Consider the following 23,588-nt stretch of genomic DNA (forward strand, 5'->3'; position numbering starts at 1 on the left):
ACCCCAGTCTGCCAGTCTAGAGGGACTGTCCCTGTTTAAATGGTTAGAATATTCCAATTTAAGTTTAGCTTCAAATTCTTTAATTTGCTTTGATCTGGTGTATTACTGCTCTTTTACGCTATCCAGTGGCTTCCTGAAAGTATATTGGGCACCTTTAAGGTGCTCTCCTGTGTCTTTCCACAATAGATAAAACACTTGTTTATTATCTCATCTTCTAAAGCTAATAGCACATACTTCACTTGAAGAGGTCTGGACTGGATTCATTTTGAGCTGACAGTCCTCCTTTAGACCAGTGGTTTAGATTTCATTTTAGGAAGCAAGGTGATTGCTTTCTGTAAACAAACACTTCCTTAAAGTAAAGTAGGAGGTAGAAGAACTTAATTTGCAAATCTAAATTAACTTAACTGTAGAACTAAGTAATTTGTAGACCTTATTAGACAGTCTGTAAAACAGTCATTAATGTTAGAGTAGATGACCTGCATTATTTAAGATTTTATTACCAGCATGGTAATAAAATGCAGGATAAAATAGAAAGAAATCTGCTGTATGCTATCATGTAGGATGATTTGTTTTTTCTTAAATTGTCTTTTTTCCAAGTAAAACCCCCAGGCAAATGTTACCCTTTGAAACAGCATGTGTATCATGACTCAACAAAGGGCATTTTTCTGTTTTTTTCTAAAGGTCTTTTTGATATTCCTGTAAAACAAATGCTTTAAACAGAACCTTAAATGTTTTTATACAAGGATACGTTCAAATCAGTTTAAATTAGTTAAATTCAGTTAAATCTTAAATATAGACTCAAAGTCCAAAATAACCAAAGTCAGGCATATTTTACTATATTTTGATCAATTTGAAAAGTTAATATGTCTGTTTGTTTTAGATTAATTGTTTTATGCTTTAATTATATTACAATGAATGTGGGCAAAATATTTTCAGTGAAAAAGTTGCCCTGTTAAAGGAAATCATTGGTGAACTAACTGCTAAATCTAACTAGCCACAACTTGCTGGTGCTAGTCAGCTACGACATTTCTCTACGCAAACTAGATTGAATGTATGTGAGCAAAGTTATTTCTTGCATCTGTGAAAATGTTGCCCAATTAAGTATGTCTGTTAACATAGAGAGGTGCCTGGTAAATTATTGATAAGCTAACTATATAAAACTGATGCTGTTGGGATGAGGTTGTGTTGCTGAAGTGTTGTTTTATGTAACAGTGTACTCCATAAAGTATGCTCTTGCCTCTGTTCCTCAGGATAACCTGAGTAACTGTGCATTTATGTGAAAACCTGCAGTCCTCTTAGTAAAGTTAGTCTGTGCTTTTTTGGCTAGCTTCTGTTATTGCAAATTTATGAAAAGGGGAGATCATGGCATAGTGGTGGTTCACAACTGACTTCACAAACAAAAAGCTCCAATCCAGTCCACACATAAACACTGCAGCCAGAGTCAAACAAAAATCTTCCCTCTGAAAGACATTTTTTAAAAAGTTTGATTTCATTTGCCCCAAAACTGCATTTGTTTGTGGATGATGGGCACAAAAGCTAAAAAAATATGCATTTTGGAGTGTTCTTATGTGCAAGGTCTTTGTATGGCAGATGATGTCAAGTACATTGTTCCAACGCTGCCAAAAAGCAACAGTGGCTTTTTGTTCCTTTCTACTAGATCCTTCATCTCATTATTTATTTCAAGCTCAGCACTTCTGCAAATTTGCATATTAGAGTTGGCCAATGTTATAATTCTGCTATTTTAAACACAGCTGTCACTGTGCTTTCATCCCTACTGATTCTTTCACCCATCAGCATGATCATTATCTGAAAAGGTGGGAGGGGATCTTTAAAAATGATTTGTTCAAATGACAGTCTCACCACAAAGATGAGTCACCCTCGGTTCTGTGGATAACACTCACATCCTTCACTGCAGTACATTTTATAGCTGTTCTTTAAGTAGGATAAATTATCTTGTGTTCTGAGGGAAAAACAGTGCTGTCAGCTAAGTAGCTGATGTGTCATTGTGCACACAGGGAGACTGTGTCAGCCACGGTGTGCATAGCACATTGTGACACTGGTTTGAAGGAAATAACAGGCTACATGCTCGGCTACAAAAGTAGACCTTTCAGTTTTTTGCCCCAGTTATTTGTGAACTCTGTATTTAAATACCCGCTTCCACAGTGACAAAACACCTTTTCTGCACTGTTCACTCTAATAGCGGAACAATGTTGCCTGGAGAGACTTAATGTTTATCCTTTTTTGTAAGGAGGGTGTGTATGAAAGGTATAAAAGTAAAGGTTATCCCACAAACCACACCAGCAAGCGTGTTAGTGTTTTTTATCAATCAAACAATAAAGAGCTGTTCCATAACACCAAGGGTCCAAAAAGGCAGGCACTTTCACAGGAAGCAGTTAAGTGGCTGTATTGAAATAAGCCCATCAAATAAGACACAAATTGTTCCATAATGACTTCGAATGCAGCATAGTTTGTGTTGCCAAGTGTACCTTAAACTTTTTACCGATCCAGTACGGGGTTGGAGCCAAATCCTTCCAATCTGGGATTCTTCACATTTTGGAATAAGATGATTTTATTCACTTTATAAAGGTGAAATCTGTATGAAATTATATTCACTCACTGGCCGCTTTATTAAGTGCATCTGTTCATTGCTTGTTAACACAAATATCTAACCAGCCAATCACACGGCAGCAACTCAACACATTTAGTTATGTAGACATGATGAAGGCAGTTTACTGTCGTTTAAACTGAGCATCAGAATGAGGACAAAAAGGGGGATTTAAGTGACTTTGAATCAAATCAAATCAAACTTTATTTATAAAGTGCTTTTCATGCTAAAGGAAACACAAAGCACTTTACATGACAAAAAATGGAATTCATGCATATTAAAAAAAACAAGCCTTTACAAACATCAAAACAGATTACATAACAATTAAAAAAACACTCATCAAAGTCTTTCAAACAAGAAGATGGAAGGACGTTGCCTGGCCTGATGAGCCTCCATTTCAGCATCACATTTAAATGGTCGGGTAGTAGAAACCTCATGAAAACATAGATCCATCCCACCTTGGATCAACATTTCAGGCTGCTGCTGGTGTAATGGTGTGGGTGGTAATTTCTTGGACCACTTTGAGCCCCTTAGTACCAATGTGGCCCACCAAAGCCTACCTGAGTATTGTTGCTGACCATGTCCATTTCTTAATAACTACAGTTTAGCATCTTCTGATGGCTGCTACCAGCAGCATAATGACCATGTCACAAAGCTCAGATCATCTCCAGCTGCTTTCTAGAACATGACGATGAGTTCACTGGACTCCAACGGCCTCCACAGTCACCAGATCTCAATCCAGTAGAGCAGCTTTGGGATGTGGTGGAACAGGAGATTCTCATCATGGATGCAGCCGACAAACCTGCAGCAACTGTGTGATGCTGTCATGTCAATATGGAGAAAACCTCTGAGGTATGTTTCTAACACCTTATTTAATCTATTACACCTGATAAGGTGTCGAATCAGTGTAACCTATTGTTCATGTGCTAATAAAACATACAATACACAGAAAATGGAACAAAATGGAATTGCTATGTAGCTGCTCAAGTAAATAACTCTTCCACAGTCTATGACACCAAGAATTAAAGCAGTCCTGAAGGAGAAAAGGGGTCCAACCTGATACTAGCAAGGTGGATCTGATAAAGTGTTGGGGGAGTGTTGTAATTGATATGTTTTATTACCCATCATAGTGTTTTTAATTTCTTTTCTCTGTTATTAATTTGGTCCCCCACATACCTATGATTACGTCTTATTTAACTTGATTATTTTTGTAGATTTAAGTTTTAGTTAATACATTGAGTACACAGTAGCTGCATTTCACCATCCCAACTGCATCTTAATTGGTCTATGTCTGCTGTTTAACAGTCATAGTAGGACTCAAAATGAATTTAATTAGATAACACAAATACTGATGTTTACTGACTAGAGCATAATGGACATAATTTGTGAAGCAAAAAACAAACAAAAAAAAAAAACCAACTCATATTCATTAAAAAGACAAACATTTATCAAAAAGGCAACATTGTCTAATAATTACTCGTAAACATCAGCTGCGCTGTGAGAAGAAGAGCAAAACACTGATGCTGATATATTTTTTGCTTCACCTCCTTATAATACATAGCCAAACACAAAGAGTACTCGAGACCAACAAAAGCACAATGATGACTATAACATACAGTAGTTCAGATAAATAATAAATAAATTATAACTTAGTCTCTTCATTATTTGCTACGGCAGCTTATATGTCTTTGTTGTGTTTGTAAGTGTTATCACTATATATAGCAACTCTCTGAACTGATCAACATTATGCTCGCCTGAAACCTGTTTTATCCTGTTGTGCAAAAACAACATAATAAGCTCCTTGCAGAGACTGGAAGACTTGTTATGCATGTTTTCTTCAAACACAACAAAAGGCAGCCCCAATCAATTGCATGACACCAAATTCTAAAAGGGATTTGTTAGAATTTGATTATATTGTTAATATCCCCCAGATGATTGATTAAAGATCAGTCATCTGTTTCTGAAAAGCCTGCTTAATGTTTGTCAGCACACAGCATTGCAGCACTGAGCTTCCTCTGTTTAGCTTGTGTGAATTACCAAGAAGGAACGGCAGCGGGTAATTAAGGATACCTCTTTTTCTCTGATAAGTGAAAAGGCCAGTAGGGACATAATACAAATATCATGTAAATAAAAAAAGAGTACCTTAAACAGTATCCTAACCAGACATTGTAAAGACAATACAATAAAACCCCAGCCCCCAAAAAGTTGTGACGTTGTGTAAAATATTAATAAAAACAGAAAAATGTGAGCTCACTTTGAATGTGACGGAAACAACACATCTAAAAAAGTTGAAACTGAGGCAACAAAAGGCTGGAAAGGTAACTGGTAAAAATAAAAAACCTTGGAGGATCATTTGACAACTAACAAATTAATTGGTTACAGGTCAGTAGCATGACTGGTATGAAAGGAGCATTTTAGAGAGGCAGAGTCTCTCAGATGTTTATCATTGTAGCTTGACGCTACACAATGTGTTCCAAAGGAGCTAATATTTTCCACAAAATTGTAAAATGTCTCAGTTTTAACATGATATGTTGTTTATGTTCTACTGGGAATAAAATGTGGGTTGATGAGATTTACAGATCATTGCATTCGGTTGTTTACCTTTTACACAATGTTCCAACTTTAGTAAACCGGTCAAAAACCTGGGATCACTTTTCTGCTGGATTTTAGAGTTTAGAGATATAAATACAGGAAACATGCTAATAAAAAACCATGAATAAATTTATGGATTAAAGAATATATCTATATACAAATTAATAATACATGATTAAATCGATTTAGCAAAATAATAATCACATGGAAAAGTGAATAAATAAGAATATCAACATGATAACAAGTGGAAATCAAAGCAGAAATCTATTTTTTAGTCACATTCTGTATATTTATTATTCACAAAAATTTTTTGCTTTATTTTTCGAGCATTTTCTAGAGTAATAATTTATTTGAAAATCAATCCATTGATCCAGTTTTAGTCATCCATACATTAAGCCCCCCCTTACCTGTCATGATAAAGAAAAAAACATACAATAAATATTATGTTCCACTGATCTGTGTTGAAAATGCATTTTCAGTATGACTCTAACACATTATTGACAGATTATTAAGTAAAAATTGCCAAATTTGAGTATTTCCCCATCAAATCCAGTGCAGAAACCCGGTGGAGGCACGGGCGAGCTGTGCCTCAGCTCTGACTGTGTCATCCAATACAAACCATGTTGCATGACATGTGCTGTTTTCTGTTCCTCAGCATCCCGCGAATATCAGCTTAACCGAAATATTTGTTATACACCATGACTCTCTACAGTCTGTGTAACGTCTTTAATGTATGTGTGAGAAAAAAATATTTCTGTTTATCATAGGATCGATTTGGCATTGGATGAGCAACGAAGACTAAACATTAGCATCCACAATGCTAAGGTGAGGAAAAACCGAGAGATTTTAAAAGACCTCATTAATGCAGCCTGTTTCCTAGCCAAACAGGAGCTAGCATTTCGTGGTAACGATGAGAGGGCAAACTCCTCTAATCGGGGTAACTATGTAATAATAATAATAATAATAATAATAATAATAATTTTATTTCTTGGCGCCTTTCAAACACCCAAGGTCACCGTACACAAAAGGAAAAATAAATAAAAAGACAATAAAAATATAAATTACATAAGAGTTAAAAACAGATAACGGACATTGATATAAAACTTACACAAAACAGTCAATTTACATGGGTTATAGGGAGTATGCCAGTTTAAACAGGTGGGTTTTGAGTGCAGATGTGAATGATGGAAGGGAGTTGATGTTCCTAATCTTGGATGGAGAGACTGGCAGAGGGAACATGTAGAGGCATGTAGAACTGTTCCATGCTTTTGCCGAGAAAGATGAGAGGTTAGCTAGACATTTAGAAACATCTACTGTGTTTTCTGGCTTGTCAAACTGGATACAGAATGATTTAATTGAAGCAGCTGGTGATGTGATCAGAAAGAAGATTAAAGATTAATGCCGCCTCATTTGTTGCAGTAGAAGTAGATGAGACTACTGATGTCACAAACAAAGCCCAGATTTCTGTCATTTTGCGCTATGTAGCTTTAAAAAGTGATACTTGTGAAGTAAACCTAGTGCTGATGCAAAGTTTTATTTTTTTAAACAGTTGAGGGACTAGGTCCATTTTTCAGTAAGTCCACAAAACATACCCACATACTGTATGATGTTGTGAAGCGAAATTTACCAAAAGCAGCGCCCACACGATGGAGCTCAAACTCCCGGATGCTGCAGACAATAAGCATGTATCTATCAGATCTGCGTGCTGTATTCAGCATTATAAGTAAAAATCCTGACAGCTGGGACAATGAAACTCTAATGATGGCTGCAGGATATGATTGGTAGCTGTCAAAAACATCAACATGCTTCTTCCTTATGGCATATGAGGGCATTTTCATGGAAACTGATGCCCTTTTTAAAGTGCTGCAAAACAAAGTCATGGACATCAGATATTGTGCACGGATCTGCAACACAGTTTCAGTTATTGGATGCATGAGACAGGAGTTTGACCATTTCTATGAGAAATATGAGCAGAAATGCACCACTCTTGGCCTGACGGATAGTGGCAGTAAACAGCCAGTCAGAGATGAGAAGAAAAGACTGTATTATAACATCCTTGACAATGTCAGTGTTCAAATGAAAGCTAGATTTGATCCCTTTGGTGAGCTAGCTTTCTTTAGTTTGGTTGACTGTACCAGATTTCATGAAATGTCACAACATTTTGATGACACCAAGCTGCAGAGCCTGTCAAAGTATACAAGATTCTCTGACTTTGTAAGACTAAAGGCTGATCTTGTTGGACTGTACAGCTCACAAGAAGCAGGGAATGCATGTCAATCACCTGGACAGCTTCTAAGCTTTTGGGCCCAGAAGGATCTAACCCAGACTGTTCCAGAGGCGACAAAGTTACTCTAGCTGGCTCTCACTCTACCAGCTGCAACAGCATCAGTGGAGAGATCATTCTGTGCATTAAAAAGACTGAAAACATGCAGTATGAACAGAACCGATCAAGGACGTCTTTCTTCTTTGGCCATAATCTCCATTGAGACGGAGAGACTTTTAACACTAAGAGAAAATAAGTAAGACTTTTACAACCAAGTCACAGAGCTTTTCGTGGGGAAGGATCGGTGCATGGACTTTATCTATAAGTAAAGGTAAGGTCACAAATGGTTTTAAAAATAAAATTAGGAGTAAGTAGAAAAAATTCCAGTATTTGATAACTAAATTTTTGGCCTGAAAGAATTATTCTTTTATTCTTACCCTTTTATTAAAATTGATTAAAGCACCAGAATTTAAAGTTTGAAAAATAACTGAAATTTTTACTGAAGGTCTAAAATAAATTTGTGCTGCACAAATTTCTATATTTTAATTTGTTTACAGTAAATATGATTTGCTCAGCCACAAGAAGTCTGCTCTATCCATCGCTCTAAAAGAAACGTTCTTTGTAACACAATATGTTCCTTCTGTGTATGTTTGTGTTTGTGTGAGTGTAATTGAAAGAGGAACGCTGATGGGATATGAAGCATTACCAGTAGTTGCATGTTGTTGGATGTATAGTGAAATTAGATGCTCTTTTAAGTTCTTACAATTGTAAATCTGACTCCAGAGGAGTCAGTTCCTCACCAGCCATAAACCTCACTGCACGTCACTGCAGGACACCTGGTTTAAAACAGTATAATATTATCTGACTTTATTGTCAGCATTCATTATGTCGAGCAGAGATTCTCTCTGTTTGGTCACAAAAAAAATTCCCAGTTAAATCCAACAGTCAGCGCGTACAGACTATGTCATAGATTGAAACATGTAACAGTCATTCAAAGTTTCCTCGTGTTCAAAAGGTGCTTGCTTTTCCTTTGTAACCCTTGTAAATCCAACATGTTATTTGTGTATTTATGTTTTTTCTTCTTTCTGCTCACTGCTGCTACTGTTGCTTTTAGCAAACAGTAATTAATACCTTTAATTCAATGTGACAAAAGATGTTTATTCGATGCATTTTTCCAATTAAACATCAACTGTTTCTTTTTTCTGCCATGGTAGTAAAAAGCTGAACCCATTCTCACCCCTAAGAGTAGAAACTGTAGTAATCTGAACCCACCTTGTAACTTTATCTTCAAACCCAAAGGACCCAAATGGCTTTCACTTGGAAAGTGTTTCCTGATCATTAATGTGAAGGCACTGATCCTGACAAACAAGGCAAGAATATAACACAGGAACGCAGAACGTCCTGAAAAGCAGACAGCAGCTGCTAAATATTTAAATGGATCTCTGTGGCTCAGCATCCCATTAAATACTAAATATTAATGTTGCACTTGAGGCTGGACAGTTAGAGAAAAGGTTAAACTGTGTTTTTAACTGGAGTAATGCTCAGCTCGTCAGGCTAAAACCCCACCCCTTGTAATTGATTAGAAATCTAATCATCATGCATAAAACATTATTATATTTGATGTGGCAAATAGGGCTTTTAAATAAACACCCGTCAACCCGCGAACTGCAGGTATAAATAAAAACTTACTTGCCCCTTTTGTGGGCGATGAATTAGTAACAAAAAAAAGCCGACTCCTGTCGGGGAGAGCCGAATTTTCAGCTGATGCGACTCATCGGGCAGCGGTCATGGGCGAGCCTTTAGTTTGATGCTGAGATAATGTAGCCAGTCACATGGGGAGAACATACAATTACGTTGGGGTTATTACAGTTCAGCTTAGCTGGCATGAAATACACAGTGTGTGATTTGTAACAGGCTTGTGTCCCTGCATCGTTACCATGGCTGTTTGTACCGCCATCTCCTTGGGAGAATCTTCTTGTTCGACATTCAAACACCACTGCAGAGAGGGCATGCAGAACAAAATTATATTGCAACAGATAAATAACTAAAAATGTAAAAACAACATAAAACACCAGAATTTAAAGCAGTTAAAACAGATTAAGCTAAGTAAGGTGTTTAATAAAAATAACAGTAAATATGACTGAAAATATCCATAATACCATAAAATGGCAACCACAGACTTCCAGCATTTTTTTTATTAAAAAGAAATATAAAGAAATAAAATAAAATGAGAAACATGTTTGATTAAATGCATTCACTTTATAATCTGGGTTATTTTTTCCACCCCAAGCAATGTGTCTGGTGGACATTCTGACTGGCTGCTAACTTTAGGAACCTACTAGCCACAATGGCTGGTGGTTAAAGGCAAAATAAGTAGCACTGACACCTAGTGTTTCAAATCAGAACTGCAGTCGAAAGAGAAAAACAAGGAGAGCGTCCCCCCGAAAACCCCATACCCCCCCCCCCCATGTGTGTGATTCACACACACAGTAAGTTGCTATGCTTTGCAATGCTAGTACTAATTTCATGCGCTAATTTACGTTAGCATAAAATAGACTGTAAACAAACGCTACATTAATCAACAAATGCCACAACAGCAGTTTTCCCTTAGTCTGACTTAATAAATTAATTTGATAGTAATTTCACAAGTTTATAAGGACAAACACAGTATTCAATTGGCCCAAACATCATTACATTTGTTGTTGTAAACTAACAGGCCACCAATTTACTCCACTAATACATCAATACAGTCACACAACCTAATTTAATGAGTGCCGAGAGATAAATTGGACTAAAATCTTGGTAAATCAAGATAAAATTTTCGGTTAATTTAAGCAAAATGTCAGTGCTTATCTGTGGAGGAAAACTTTGCCAGCTCAGACTTCTCCACCTTGCAAAAGATTCTCAAATATTGATCCTTTTTTATTCCGTTTTTGGTTGTTTGCTTTTTTTAGCAAGATGCAGAGGCTTTTTAGGTTTTTTTGAAACTGTTTCCGGTCCGTTTCTTTTACTAGCTTCCATACCATAAAAGAGCACCTGCGGCTCTTTTGCTGACATAAAATACCAAATGCTGCCTTGTTGTTGTTAGGAAACCGTGTGGAGTCGCATACGATTGGTTAAGGAACCAGGAAGTTGGAAAGACAACACAGTGCACCGAAGTTATTCTGGCTCTCTTATTACGGAACTCTTATTTTGAAGGAGAAAAACTTGACAAAGACATTGTTGATGTAGGAGACAGATTGTTTAAAGGGAAGCTTCTTTTTATCCCTCGCAGCAAATTAGAACATTTTAAATTATTTTTAGAGAAAAAATCCTAATTATTCAGCCTTTAAAAAGTTCATTTAGAGCCCTGCTGGTAACCCGTAGCGGTAAATCTAACCCCCTTCCTGCAACCATGACATCAGTGAGATGACATGGATGTTTGTGACAGCTTACATCAACTTCTGTGAGGAGAGCATCATCCCCTCCAGAGCAGTGAAGCTCTGGGTCACATAGTAAAAAGCCTTCAGGAGGAAGTAATTGAAAACTGTTAAAAAACAGCTGAAAATGAAGATAAGAGGGTAAGGAGGATTGTAGGAAAATCTTTGAGGAAAACAATGTGGGGATGTGTGGTCAGTAGTAAAGATCTGCTGCTTCAACGTAAAGGGAGATCAGACTGATGGAGGTCTAGAAAGAGCAAATAGACAATAATGTCATAAGAAGAGGTCTCTCCATTCTTCCATATTTACTTTTTTGTTTAAATGATTGTCTAGAACAGCTTCTTCTTATAATTATTGCCGACCATTAGCAGTGTAGTCTACGCAACACTTGGCTAACTACTTTCAAGCCTGTTAACAAAGAAATGTGATTCATTTGCATTTTTTGTGGCTTTTGAAGATATTTCTTCAGATTTGCTTCATTAGTGAATGATAACCTAGTGGCTGTCAATAAATGTTTAAGTAAGTAAGAAAGTAAGTAAATAAATAAATAAGGAAAGTGAAAAATTAAGCTAAAGTAATTTGGTGCCTCAAACTGATGTTCTGGCTGGTAACAGCTTTCCAGCATGTGACACGGTAACTCCTTGAATAGGTTGTGCTGTGCGTGTTTAGAACAAGTATTTGCACATTAATGTTTGTTAGAACCACAGCTATGCTTCTGAAGGCAAAGCAATTTGCCATTTTCAGACTTTGAGGGACAGTATGAAAAGTAGACTGTGGAAGTGTCAATCACTTTAGCAGCTACATAGCAATTACCATGTTTCATTTAATATGTATTGTTTGTTTTATTAGCACATGAACAAAAGATTCCATCTTGCTAGTACTGGGTCACACCCCCTTTTTCCTCCAGAACTGCTTTAATTCTTGGTGTCATAGATTGAATCAGGCATAGGAAACATTCCTCAGAGGTTTTCTCTATATTGACATGACAGCATCACACAGTTGCTGCAGGTTTGTCGGCTGCATCCATGATGAGAATCTCCCGTTCCACCACATCCCAAAGCTGCTCTACTGGACTGAGATCTGGTGACTGTGGAGGCCGTTGGAGTCCAGTGAACTCATCGTCATGTTCTAGAAAGCAGCTGGAGATGATCTGAGCTTTGTGACATGGTGCATTATCCTGCTGGAAGCAGCATCAGAAGATGTGCCAGTATCAAAAAAATAATTTCCATTTTAAAAGTTCAAGTTCAAGTTCAAAGCATATGATAGTGGTGGATGCCAGCAGTCATTTACATCTCTATAACTGACTAACTCAAAGCTGTCCACATGTTGTCCATCACTCTGAAACACTTTAACAAATCCTTTAATCGTACATCTCAGGCTTCTTTTTGGGCTTTTTGTTTTTATAGAGTCCTGAATTACAAATTACTTGGTTAGTGTTTTAGTATTCTTTTAACTTGTGGAACATCAGTCTGTAAATTGGTTTGATTTCTCATAAACTGTCTCCCTGGTGAAAATAAAGCAATTAGCTGCTCTAAAACTCTTCTTTTTCTTGTCTGGCTGTGTCTGCCTCAGCCTTGTGTACTGTAGATAGCACAGATCATTAAATGCATCCTGTCCCCTCATCCCACTGGTAATTAGGAAGTAATGGAGCCCTGGCACAGAGAAATCTGAAACCACTGTATCGTGGCCAGAGTGCTTACCGTGCCAGCAAGGACGCAGCATGTCCCAGTGATTTGACCAATCAGAGGCACAGAATGGCTGAGTCAGGACACTCCCATCAGCCCTTCACTGTCTCCAGGGGCTGGCTGTCTGGTACATTAGCTCTTTGCTGCTTAGCACTTTGTTGTATTGATTTACCTGCATGTGGTGGAGGATATACAGACACTATACATCTGTAGCTATACTAATCCTTCAATATTGTTTTAGAGGACATTGTGATGTTTCTTTTGTGATACAAACACAGCTCGTGAAATAAATAAAGCACTAGTAGGGTCATTTTAAAGGAATTAATATGCTTCACTTCTTCTGTTACATCACGACATTGCGTTTTCTCATCATTGCACATCTGATATTTTATTCATCAGCAGGTGAAGGTGGAGGAGGAAGATGAGGATGCATCTATGGAGGAACAGGAGGAAGAAGAGGAGGAAGAGAACTGGGAGAAAGCTCTGTCTGTGGAGCGCTTTGGGGACATCATCGGTGATTCAGCGTCCAGCGGTGGGGACAGGATGGGCCGACACTATACTGAAAAAGACTTTGAGTGTAAGCAAAGCAACCGTATACAGCACGCAGTGACTCGGATACGGAAGTTTATTCCCCATACGTTCTAGAAAAAAAACTCACATCCACACAGCAGCATTTAAAGGTCCCATATTATACACTTTATTCCCAATCTGAGACCATTCATTAATATCTAAATGAAATATTTCCGCCATGGTATGGACAAATCGACCCTCAGTTTGAGTGCAGCGGCTTCTCTTCACCTCCCTCTTTTTAGCAGCTTCAGAAATGTGCCGTTTATGGTGGGCGGAACCCTGGTGGAGCAGCTCAGCTGTTGGCTCCGCCCATCGCATCGCCCGTCATGAGGTGATTGACAGGTTAATATATTTTCAAGCTATCAGACTAATAAGGCCGAAACGATAAAATAACTGCCAGCTCTTACCTCTCCAGCTGTGTCACGGACAGTTGGTATTGAACCTGGCTTCAGCTTCAAACGGTTGGCGAAGCCTGCTTTCCATGCCCCCATGTTGTGGAAACAGTCCTCTTTGAAATGCTGGCCACAGACATGCAAAACCTTTGGAAGTTTTCCGGGTACATTTCCTCCAAAAATAAAATTAATCCACTCAGTCCTCGTGGGTTCAGTGGATGGAAGTAAAAAAACGTTTTCGTGTTCATTTATGCAGCCACAAACAGAACAGTGCTTCTGTCGCTTAGCCATGTCCGCTAACGAGGGTTGCCGAAGAGGGAAAAACACTGGGCGCTAGGTGATTTTTAGAGGGCGGGCTTTGAGAGCCGGTAGACGGGTCCATCGCTCTGTGGGGAGTGGTTATTGTCCCTTATGACGTCATAACGTACACGCTTTCAAACAAGCTCATTTCAGCGCTTACTTCCCTAGAGGTGGAGCAGGGGGGAGAGAGAGCGCCTGAAAGAGTTTCACACTTACGGGTCTCCTACACATGCGGGGGGACCAGTATGACTGTTCCAAAACCATTAAAAAGTGAATTTTGCATAATATGGGACCTTTAATGAAACAAGCACTGACGATTGGATCTTCAAAGTTGTTCCACTAACTTAAACTCCAAGTAGCTACAGTGTTGGGTGTCTCTGTGTCAAGTTATACGGCCTCTCTAGTTCATGTAGACAACACTGAGCCTGTTTTCATTCACACCAAACATCTGATGATTATTTGATTTCTGGACTTACCTGATAATTCAAGTCATCATACAGACACCTGATATACTTTGTCAGGATGGCAGTTAACTGATTAGGAGAAATTGGATTAACACGCCTAGATTTATCCCCAAAGGTAGTTTTTTTTTTTTTTTTTTTTAACATATACGCAAAAACTTGCGTTGGTTTAATCTTTTTAGCTTCTTCTGTTTAAAAGACACAGTCACAATGTAAGTGAAACACAAAAGAAAAACACAGTGATGTGCAGCATTAGGAAGTCAGATGTAAACAAAGTCAAGCATTCGCGTGTTGACTATTTTAGCACAGCCAATACTAAGATCATAGGCCACTGGCTCTCAGCCTTTTTTGAGCCAGTTTGCCCTTATCCATTATCCAAGTCTGCTATCTCTCCCCACCTTTAAAATGTAGGGCAAAGCTATGTTCACACTGCAGCTTTTGGGAAGTTGTTTACTTTATAATTTAAAGCAACTGCCATCAGACTCTTAAACATGGCTATTCAGTTAGGTCCCACAATGAGGGCCACAATTCAGCAGGTTTTCTATGTTTTCCTTCTTCAACACACCTGGCCTAATTTAATGGGTTATTGTGCAGAGCTTAATAGGCTTTTGGGAGGTGTGTTGGAGCAGGAAAATATTAAAACCTGCAGAACTGCTGCCTTCGTGGGACCAAATTGAATTGCCTTGCTCTAACATGAACAGTCTTTGGCTCTAAAGTGACCCACATTCACTGAGTATGATGACGTCACACACAACACGCTCTGTTTATGGAAGTAAATATCATACCTGCACACTTGTTGCTTTGTTGCAAAAATGGACATTTTTTTAATCCAAATGTGGGATCCATGTGAATGGTATAGACTTTTTGATTGAGAGGATCTTCTCTGCAGTGACACAGCTGTTAATAAAACGTGTCATAAGAGCTGTCCCTCAGGGACCGGACTTTCAGATAAAAACGGGACACTGTTGTTTTCACAATAAAACATCTTTGATGGAATGCTGCTCCGTCGTCGTTTGGCCATTCGCAATCACAGCATTACTTTTTCTCCATAGAAAACGGCAACTTTTGCCTGCAATGATTCGTTTACGGACATCAACAGTTTGAACATAATTCTAGTCACCTGTCAACAGTATAATCTGCTGTGTAACTAAACGCAGCATAGAGTTTCATGATTCCTTTCTCTAATGTCACCTTTTTCCAAAATGTTAAACTTTACAACTTTTCCTCTGAGGCTTATACTATTTTTTCTCTTATATTTTCTGCGTACACCAGAATGCATCATTTACACGTTAAAATCACAGAATCTCTTAGGAGTCCACCTAAAAGGGGTTTCTTTCATCACCTTTTGACACACGTCTACACAGCATGTGTGTGCATCAATTTTGAAGCTGTTGAATCAGATCCAACAAAGTTATGATTGTTTACATTTTGCTGCGCCCCCTCTGGTGCAGATTGAGAGGTCAGTCTCAAAACAGTGACATCAGAGATGGATGAAATGTGACATGATCACTCAGACTAAGGCCTGGTACACATATATGTATTTTTTTAATATGATGAGATTTTTTTATCTGGTCAAGACCCCACATGTGAAGATAAAAAATCAGGCATTTAAAAGTGTTGATGGTACTGTGTGTGGTGGCTCCGATAATCTAACCACAGAACAACACACACATAACGATGCTGTCCCGCAACAGATCAAGAATCTAGTCCTCCGAGCTGGAAATCTGTTGTGATCAAACGTGATCTAACAAAAACAAGGAAGAAGAACCATGGCAACAACCGGAAAACACCCAGCATGGAAGAGGATATACAGGACGAGGGAATGATGGTGGTCTTTGGACTATTGTTAACAGAAAAATCCAAAACTGAAAAGAATAACAGACCGGAGAGACCATGAACACGGACTTTATATCCTTCTTTATCCCCTAGTCTGCTTGCTCTCTGATTGGCTACATTCCGTTCAATGTCACAATCCACACAGTAACAACTCAGGAGTCGTCGGCTTTCCTCACACACATGAAGATTTTTGGTCGTAAATATTGAACATGTTTAATATTTCCGATTGTCAGCCATGACCCATTTTGGAGCCGACGAATATTGGAACAAATCCGCTCGTAACACACCTCAGACCAAATCATAATTGTATAGGAAAATCTTCTAATACTCAGAATAAAAGGGCGTTTGCCATCCTTGGTCGGAAAGGGGCAAAATTAAGACAAAAACAGCCCGATAATCTGTATGTGTGTACCAGGCCTAAGAGTGGCTAGATTGGCTTTCAGTTCAGACTAGGGTAGTATTGCTTTTAGGTGTATATTGTTATTCTCATTTTGTCCGTTTTATGCACTTCTAAAAGGCTCCTAATACCCTGCAGCACTGTAGCACTTTCCCGTGTTTTTATGTTAGGCCGTAAGGTCAGCCTTGTTATCGTTTCATCTCGCTCCACAGTCTGGGGACCACACAATTCTTCCTCGAAAAAAAAGACCGGTTCGCCTTTAGCTTAACTCCAAAAGTTTGGAGCTAATTAGTCCCGTGATCACTGTTGTAAATCGACACTAGCTATGGTTCAGTGTACCAACAAATTCAAAAAGGTGGTGGTACGGCCGTCACGTGATTTCTCTACACCAGTCAGAGGCCAGCTTTTGTAAACAGAAAGGAAAGGTTGCTGCCTACTTGGATTCATTGAGCAGCACCGATAAAGAAGAAAATGTCCCAAAAATCGTGGAAATTGGATAGACAGGAGCTGAAACCGGATTACATACATAGACATGTTCATGTAGAACTCAGACTTTTTCAGCATGGGAGCTACTTATGAAATGACCAAGTCAAAATGATCTACCCATTATATTTATTGAGAAATATATTGAGGATTCTTACAACTTATGTTGATGTAAGTTGCATAACCACATATGTTGCACAACACAACATAATTATGTACATTTTTTTGCCATTACCCAAGTTCACTCTGATGTCTTGCACTGAATTGAATCAGCCAGGGATGCATGGTCCGGACAGTAGCTGCTGACACCCAGCCTCAAGCACATTTCCAAATGCTCAATAGTCATAGTGGAGCGGTACTTGGACTTAATTATCTTCATGTGGGAAAAGGCTGACTCACATAAATAAGTGGAGCCGAAAAATGCAGTCAAGGAGGTGGCACATTTCCTCATGTTGGGGTACTTTCCCTCTGCTAGCAAGTTCCAGAATTGTCCATGAGCTCTGGACTTCAGCTCAATGTCGGCTTGTAGTGTGAATATCTCATCTTCCACTCCAGAAGAGTTCAGGTGAAATAGTGTTGGAATTTTTGATGAGAGTGAATCAACCTCCACATCTTCCCGAAAAAGAAAACACGTGAATGTAGCAACTGGCTCGAGCAAAGAAAAGTCTTGAAAGCGTTTGTCAAACTCTGACAGACAGTTGTCAATCTGCTCTGTGTAGCGTCCACTGTCAAGTTGCACACAGGCCTTCCCTTGCATCTCCAGCTCTGAGGCCAGGTTCTGGAAGTTTGCCAAATCATGGCGCTGCAGCTTTGAGGACAGATGTTGCAGTTTGCGTTTGAAAGCATTAACTGAGCTGATCATATTGATCACTGTTTTGTCTTTTCCTTGCAACTCTAGATTGAGGTCGTTCAACATGTTTGTCAGATCAGTTAAAAATGCCAAGTCTAACAGCCACTCACCGTCATTTAGTTGCTTGTATTCTGCATACCCAGTTGCACAGAAAAACTCCTTAATCTCCAGGCAGAGCTCTCGAAATCTTTGCAGGAATTTCCCTCGGCTAAGCCACCTCACGTCAGTGGGTAGCAACAAGTCAGAGTGGTCGCAGTCAGCCTGCTCCAGATGTGCACGGAATAACCGTCTTTGAAGAGATCGGGCTCGAATAGCACAGGCGATCTTCGTTGCGACATCCATGATCTCTTTCATGTTGAGCATTTTAGCGCATAACGCTTGTTGGTGGATGATGCAATGGTAATTCAGAAAGTCTGGGAAAGTATCGTCCTGCCTACACTTGGCAATAAATCCATTCACGTGGCCAGTCATTGCAGGTGCGCCATCTGTGGTGATCAGGGGCGCCGTATGGGGGGGGAAAGTTAGGAAGATTCCAAGGGCCCACGACTTGATAGGGGCCCATTGAGATATAAAAATATATAAGAAAATTATTAAGCATTATCTAGAAATAATAGCTATTTTTTCAAGTATAATGAGAAAATGTAGCAGTAAAATAAATTGCCACTCTGTTCTAACTTATTTTTCAGTAGTAAAATGATAAAAAAAAAATTGTTATTGACGGCCACCTCCATAAAACTAAATGGTTTGGTCCTGGCTGTAATAGCGCATCAGTTTGAATGAACCTGTCGGAAGCATCGAATATTAAAAATGCAGCGAGGGAAAAATAAGTCGGGTTTTCAAAAAAGGAGAGAGCGAAAGGAGCGAAATGAAAGACAGAAGAGAGGATGCCAATATGTGACCCATTTTTTCACCAAGAAAGGTGAGGTTGAGATTAACCTGTTGCTCATAAGCTAGCTACCTACAAGCTAATTTAGTCCGCTCCCTCTGAGGTCAGAGGCATCGCCTGGATGATGCCTAGTGATGCGCGAGCCGACGGTTCGCGAGTTACCTTGGTTCAATAAAAACGACCCGTGTTTGTGTATTTTTTATCTTTAATGAAACCAAGCCTCTAGCGTTTATAGTAAACTCATCGTATGTCTGTAGATAATCCAGTGGGCGAGTAGCCTGTTTAATCCACAAAGCTCACAGGGTTGACACTTCACAAACTTTCACAACAAGACCAGGCAAGATGAAAATGCGACAGACCTCAGAGGGAGTACATTTTAGTAAGATATCTATATTAAATTAGTTTTCCTTTCCTTACCCCTTCAACATATTAAAACAGATGAGCCAGCAGCAGCCCCATCTCCACATAACCCGTCCCCCACCTGTCCCAATGAAGAAGGTGAGCAATGTTCAAAGACCAGTTAGAATCATTACAGAGTATGAGAATTTCTCTTTTTACCATCCAAACAATACAAAAGATTTTTTGACAGAAATTGACTAACCCTTTTTTTTCTACATAACAATCACTGTGAAATAAAAACAAAAGCCTGTAATTGTTTGTACTGAATACTGGACATTTGGTTGGAAACATTAAGCCTACATCAGCCTGTATTAAAGTTACAGTCAATGTTTTAAGTCTAGTTAGCTGTGTCTTTCTATTACCTCTATTACAACTCTGCATGTGAACCAAATGTTTAGTGCAGCTTACAACACTTGCTGTGATGAGCCTGTTTTTTCTTCTTCTTTTTTTATTGTGATATTATGTTTTCATTACTACGTATGGATGTCCCAGGGTGGGAAACTGTTAGTATTAGAAAATGCTCATATGAGGACTGTCCCATGGACCCTTTTTCTCTGTATCTTTGTGACTATGTACAAGCCTTGTACCACTAGTGCTTAACAAAAAATGCATTTAAAAAGTAGATGTAGATTGAGATTGAAATACAGCCTTTAACAGACACTTTGATTGAGTATGTATGTGTATATATATATATATATATATATATATATAATGTGTGTGTATATATATATGTGTGTGTATATATATATATATATATATATATTTAAATATATATATAATATACACACACACACACTCATACGGGGGCCCTATGCCATTATCTTTCATAGGGCCCAGATTTCCTGGCGGCACCCCTGGTGGTGATAGACACCAATTTGTACACCGGGAGCTGGGTTTTCTCCACAAAGTTTTTGAACGACTGAAATATGTCCTCTCCTCGCGTCTTTTCTTTCATGGGCAGTACTGTTAACAGTTCCTCTTTTGCAGTCATATCACTAAACACCATACGAATGAAAACGCACATCTGGGCTGTGTCACTCACGTCCGTAGATTCATCCACTTGCAGTGAGAAACACTCGCAATCTCCGATGTCCTTCCACATTTGCTGGGTTAAGTCCTCAGCCATGGCTTCACAGCGCCGTATAACTGTACTTCTTGACAGCTGGAGAGCTTTGAGCGAAGACAATATTTCTGCTTTATTTTTAAAGTCCCGGAACAATGAGTCAGCTGCTTCAACGAAGGCCTCTTTTACCATCTCTCCGTCTTGAAAGGACTTCTTGTTATTAACGATGATGTGACTTACTCGGAATGATGCTTCAGTGGCAGCTTTCGCTTTAGAAGTAGCTTGTGTAAAAAATGACTGCTGTCCCAACAACTGGGATTTTAGCTCCTTCACCTTTGTCTTTCTCAGCTCGCTTTTTGGTAGGAATTCAGTGTCGTATTTTCCATGAAGAGTCCGAAAATCCACTCCACATTTCCCTTCTTTGATATTGTAACGGTAGACTGGCAGATGAGACAAACGCACTTTGAAAATGTCATCGTGAAAAAAAAGTCCTCTTCCCATTCCGTATGAAAGTGATAGGTTTTTTTCTTCTTATGTGGTCCAGCTCCCCCACTCATTTTTATACCCTGTCTTACTGTAAGTTTAAGAGGAAAAACCCGAAAGCAAAAATCTGGGAGCTAACTAATGATTAGCTTGTTAGTTTTGCAGCGCTTAGGGGTGTTGTTGTACATGTATGTATTTTTACTTTTTTATGTAAAGCACTTTAAGTACCTTTTGGTTATTGTTAATTGACTGATTGCCACCCAAATGAAGCATAATTAAAACCACAGAGCGCAGACCTATGCTGAGCTTATGGCGGTGACGACATAACCGACCTTACACAGACGCTGTGCGAGTATAAATTTAGTTTAAGGTAAATTTGGAAACTAGCCTTCTCTGACTCTGATTGGTCAGTAGGTGTCAATCATAAGAATAAAACAATAGATTGCCACTTGACTTGGCTGTTAAAATTCAGCTAAGTCGAAAATGACACCATGATTTCTGGACTGATTCACTGTTTTTAATATTGCTGACTGAAACTGGGCACTGATCTTTGTATGCTCATCTTTGGTTCCAACATATCTGAGTATTGATTTAATGGAGGCTTTCTCTTAAGCGTTAAATGGAACTAGAGTCCTCTGGTGAGACAATGATACAAAGCTGTGTGTCATCAGCATAACTGTGATCAAATTATGTGTTTCCATGATCCAACCTACAGGGAGCATGTAGATGCTGAACAATAGAGGTCCAAAATTGAGCCTCGGGAACTCCACATATTATCTATGTTAGAGTAGATCAACAGTTACCAAGTAACACAAAATAATCCGTCATTCAAGAAGGAAGAATTCAACATTTTTTATATGCCATAGAACTTTCCATTTTCTCTTATGTTGATATTTGTAGTGGATTTTTTTCATGTTTTTCTTTTTGTTTTTTTTTTCTAAAACAAAACACCTTTAAAGGAATTGTATTAATCCAGCTTTATGTTTTAGATTGGCTCTCTGGACCAACACAAGTTTCTGCAGAACAGCTCTTCAGCTTCTTCAGGGTTACCTGTGTCAACTCTGTAATTAATGCTCTTCTTGTCTGATCTGTCTGAGTTTTGTCTGATTTTTCAAAATCAGTGGAATGAAATAGTGCTCCATACCAGACCCTGACCCATACATGTGCAAACCTGTGTTCAACACATCTATATAATGTAGGACCATTAAAAAATAAAATGAAAGTGCACATTTCAGGTTGTAATGAATGCAAATAAATCAGCAAGAGACTTCATGCACAATAGTAACTTCAGACCTTTATTCAGCCCATAAGGGGAAATTTCAGTGCTGACATCAATATTTAATATATTTAATATATTAATATATTTTTAAGGCTGTTAGGTCAGGTGCTGCTCTGTCAAACTACAATCCAGCCAAATAAAAATGTGTTCGTTACTGTTTAATTACGCTCTCATATAAACTAATCCTGACCCTTTCCATTGTAATCATATTAAGAGCTCTGAATCAGAGCAAGGAACCATATCCCATGTAAACTGAGTATGGGGAATTTGTGTTAGAGAGATTAGCAGATGGATACCCCATGCTCCATCAGGAGAAAATGCTGCCTAAGATTAGATGGAGCTGCTTTCCTTTGATGTTCATTAAATTGACTGCATTAATTGAATGTTAATTAAAATCTAAAGCTGTGTGTTTAGAAGGAGAAAGTTTTCTCTTGAGAGTTGTGCAGTTGTTCCCTACATGTTTTACGTGATGGAATTAACACCCTGACAGAACATTATTTGTTCTGATAACGTACAATGTTCTGAGAACCTACTTCTCTATTATGGCTTAGCTTACATAGGTTAATGTTTGAAAACAGCATTTCCTTGGGGAGAAATCACTAAGTCCAAGAGACAAGCTGAAATGTGCAGAATAACTCAGACTAATGACTTCCCCTGAAGCTGTCATCCTAAATGGAAACCATGACTTTTAAAATGCAACATCAGTTTATTTCACGTCAGAATCACAGTATAATTAGAGCGTTCCATCTGTTCACAATATTCTTCAAATACCTTGCATAGTATAAAGGACATCATCATGACAGTGTGCAACAGCATCTGTTCAGTCAGCAGAGACACAGTTTAAACACTGTGACGCACTTTTCACTTCTTTCTCTTTTAAAACCCAGATCACAGACACACGTTTCATCATACACACCACCCTTTGTCCACCCACCTGCCCGTGCCCCAGCGTTTACGCAAGAGGGTGCACAGTGCGGACAGACGGCGCAAAAAGAAACGGAAGAAAAAAAAGACATCACTGCCTCCTTCTGATGTCACGCCCACCATACATGAAGTAGATGAGGAAGAGGCGGAGTTTGAGGGAGAAGGACAGGGGGTTGTCTCCACGCCCACAGAAATACATGATATCCACCCACAGGTAAAATAAGTCTGTAATGGTGGAGAGTTGAGCTGTGTTCATGTATGACTACGTGGAACTTATAGCACTGAATAACTGGCTGTGATTTATGATGACCTGACCATGGGACGGCCTTTTCCTCCCCTCTCACTGATCTTCCTCTTCCTCTTAGTTTAGTTTTGGGAGCCAAGAGGACTTGGAGGAACCTCTACCACTTGCCACCGTCCACACGGAAAATGAAGAGCATCCACTGTCATGGAAAGCTGCAGTCACTTTGACAAAAGAGGCAGCTCATAATGGGGAAATAGTTGTTACTGGACAGAACGATGAGGTGGAGGAAGAAGAAGCAGCTTGCAACAGGTGGGTGTGTGAAGTTTCACCTGTTTTGGTAATCCCTCTGTCTTTTATCAAGTCTTTTCAGTGGACTGTTTTGCTTTCTGCTTCACAGATTTAATGTTTGGTTTACTCTAAATTACTAATGGGATCATCATAAAATATTAAATTGATT

The 23,588-nt window shown here is 38.8% G+C and overlaps 1 protein-coding gene and 1 long non-coding RNA gene across 4 annotated transcripts in view; both read left to right on the plus strand.

Moving 5' to 3' along the window:
* The window catches only part of slc4a3 (solute carrier family 4 member 3), a 75,969-nt gene that overhangs the window by 17,505 nt on the left and 34,876 nt on the right, over positions 1–23,588 (plus strand). The window contains exons 3-5 of one of the 3 annotated variants that reach the window (XM_042001479.1): positions 12,964–13,141; positions 22,851–23,101; positions 23,253–23,440. In XM_042001479.1, coding sequence (XP_041857413.1) covers positions 12,964–13,141; positions 22,851–23,101; positions 23,253–23,440 — 617 coding nt within the window. Of the gene's footprint in view, positions 1–12,963; positions 13,142–22,850; positions 23,102–23,252; positions 23,441–23,588 lie in introns of those variants that run through there. The other 2 variants (XM_042001480.1, XM_042001481.1) reach the window with 2 other exon arrangements.
* Positions 18,362–19,364, plus strand: LOC121650149. The gene is made up of 2 exons (XR_006012219.1): positions 18,362–18,772; positions 19,178–19,364. It is a non-coding gene; the product is annotated as an uncharacterized LOC121650149 (long non-coding RNA).

The sequence above is a fragment of the Melanotaenia boesemani genome, chromosome 12 (genome assembly GCF_017639745.1).
Source record: "Melanotaenia boesemani isolate fMelBoe1 chromosome 12, fMelBoe1.pri, whole genome shotgun sequence".
Lineage (NCBI taxonomy): Eukaryota > Metazoa > Chordata > Actinopteri > Atheriniformes > Melanotaeniidae > Melanotaenia > Melanotaenia boesemani.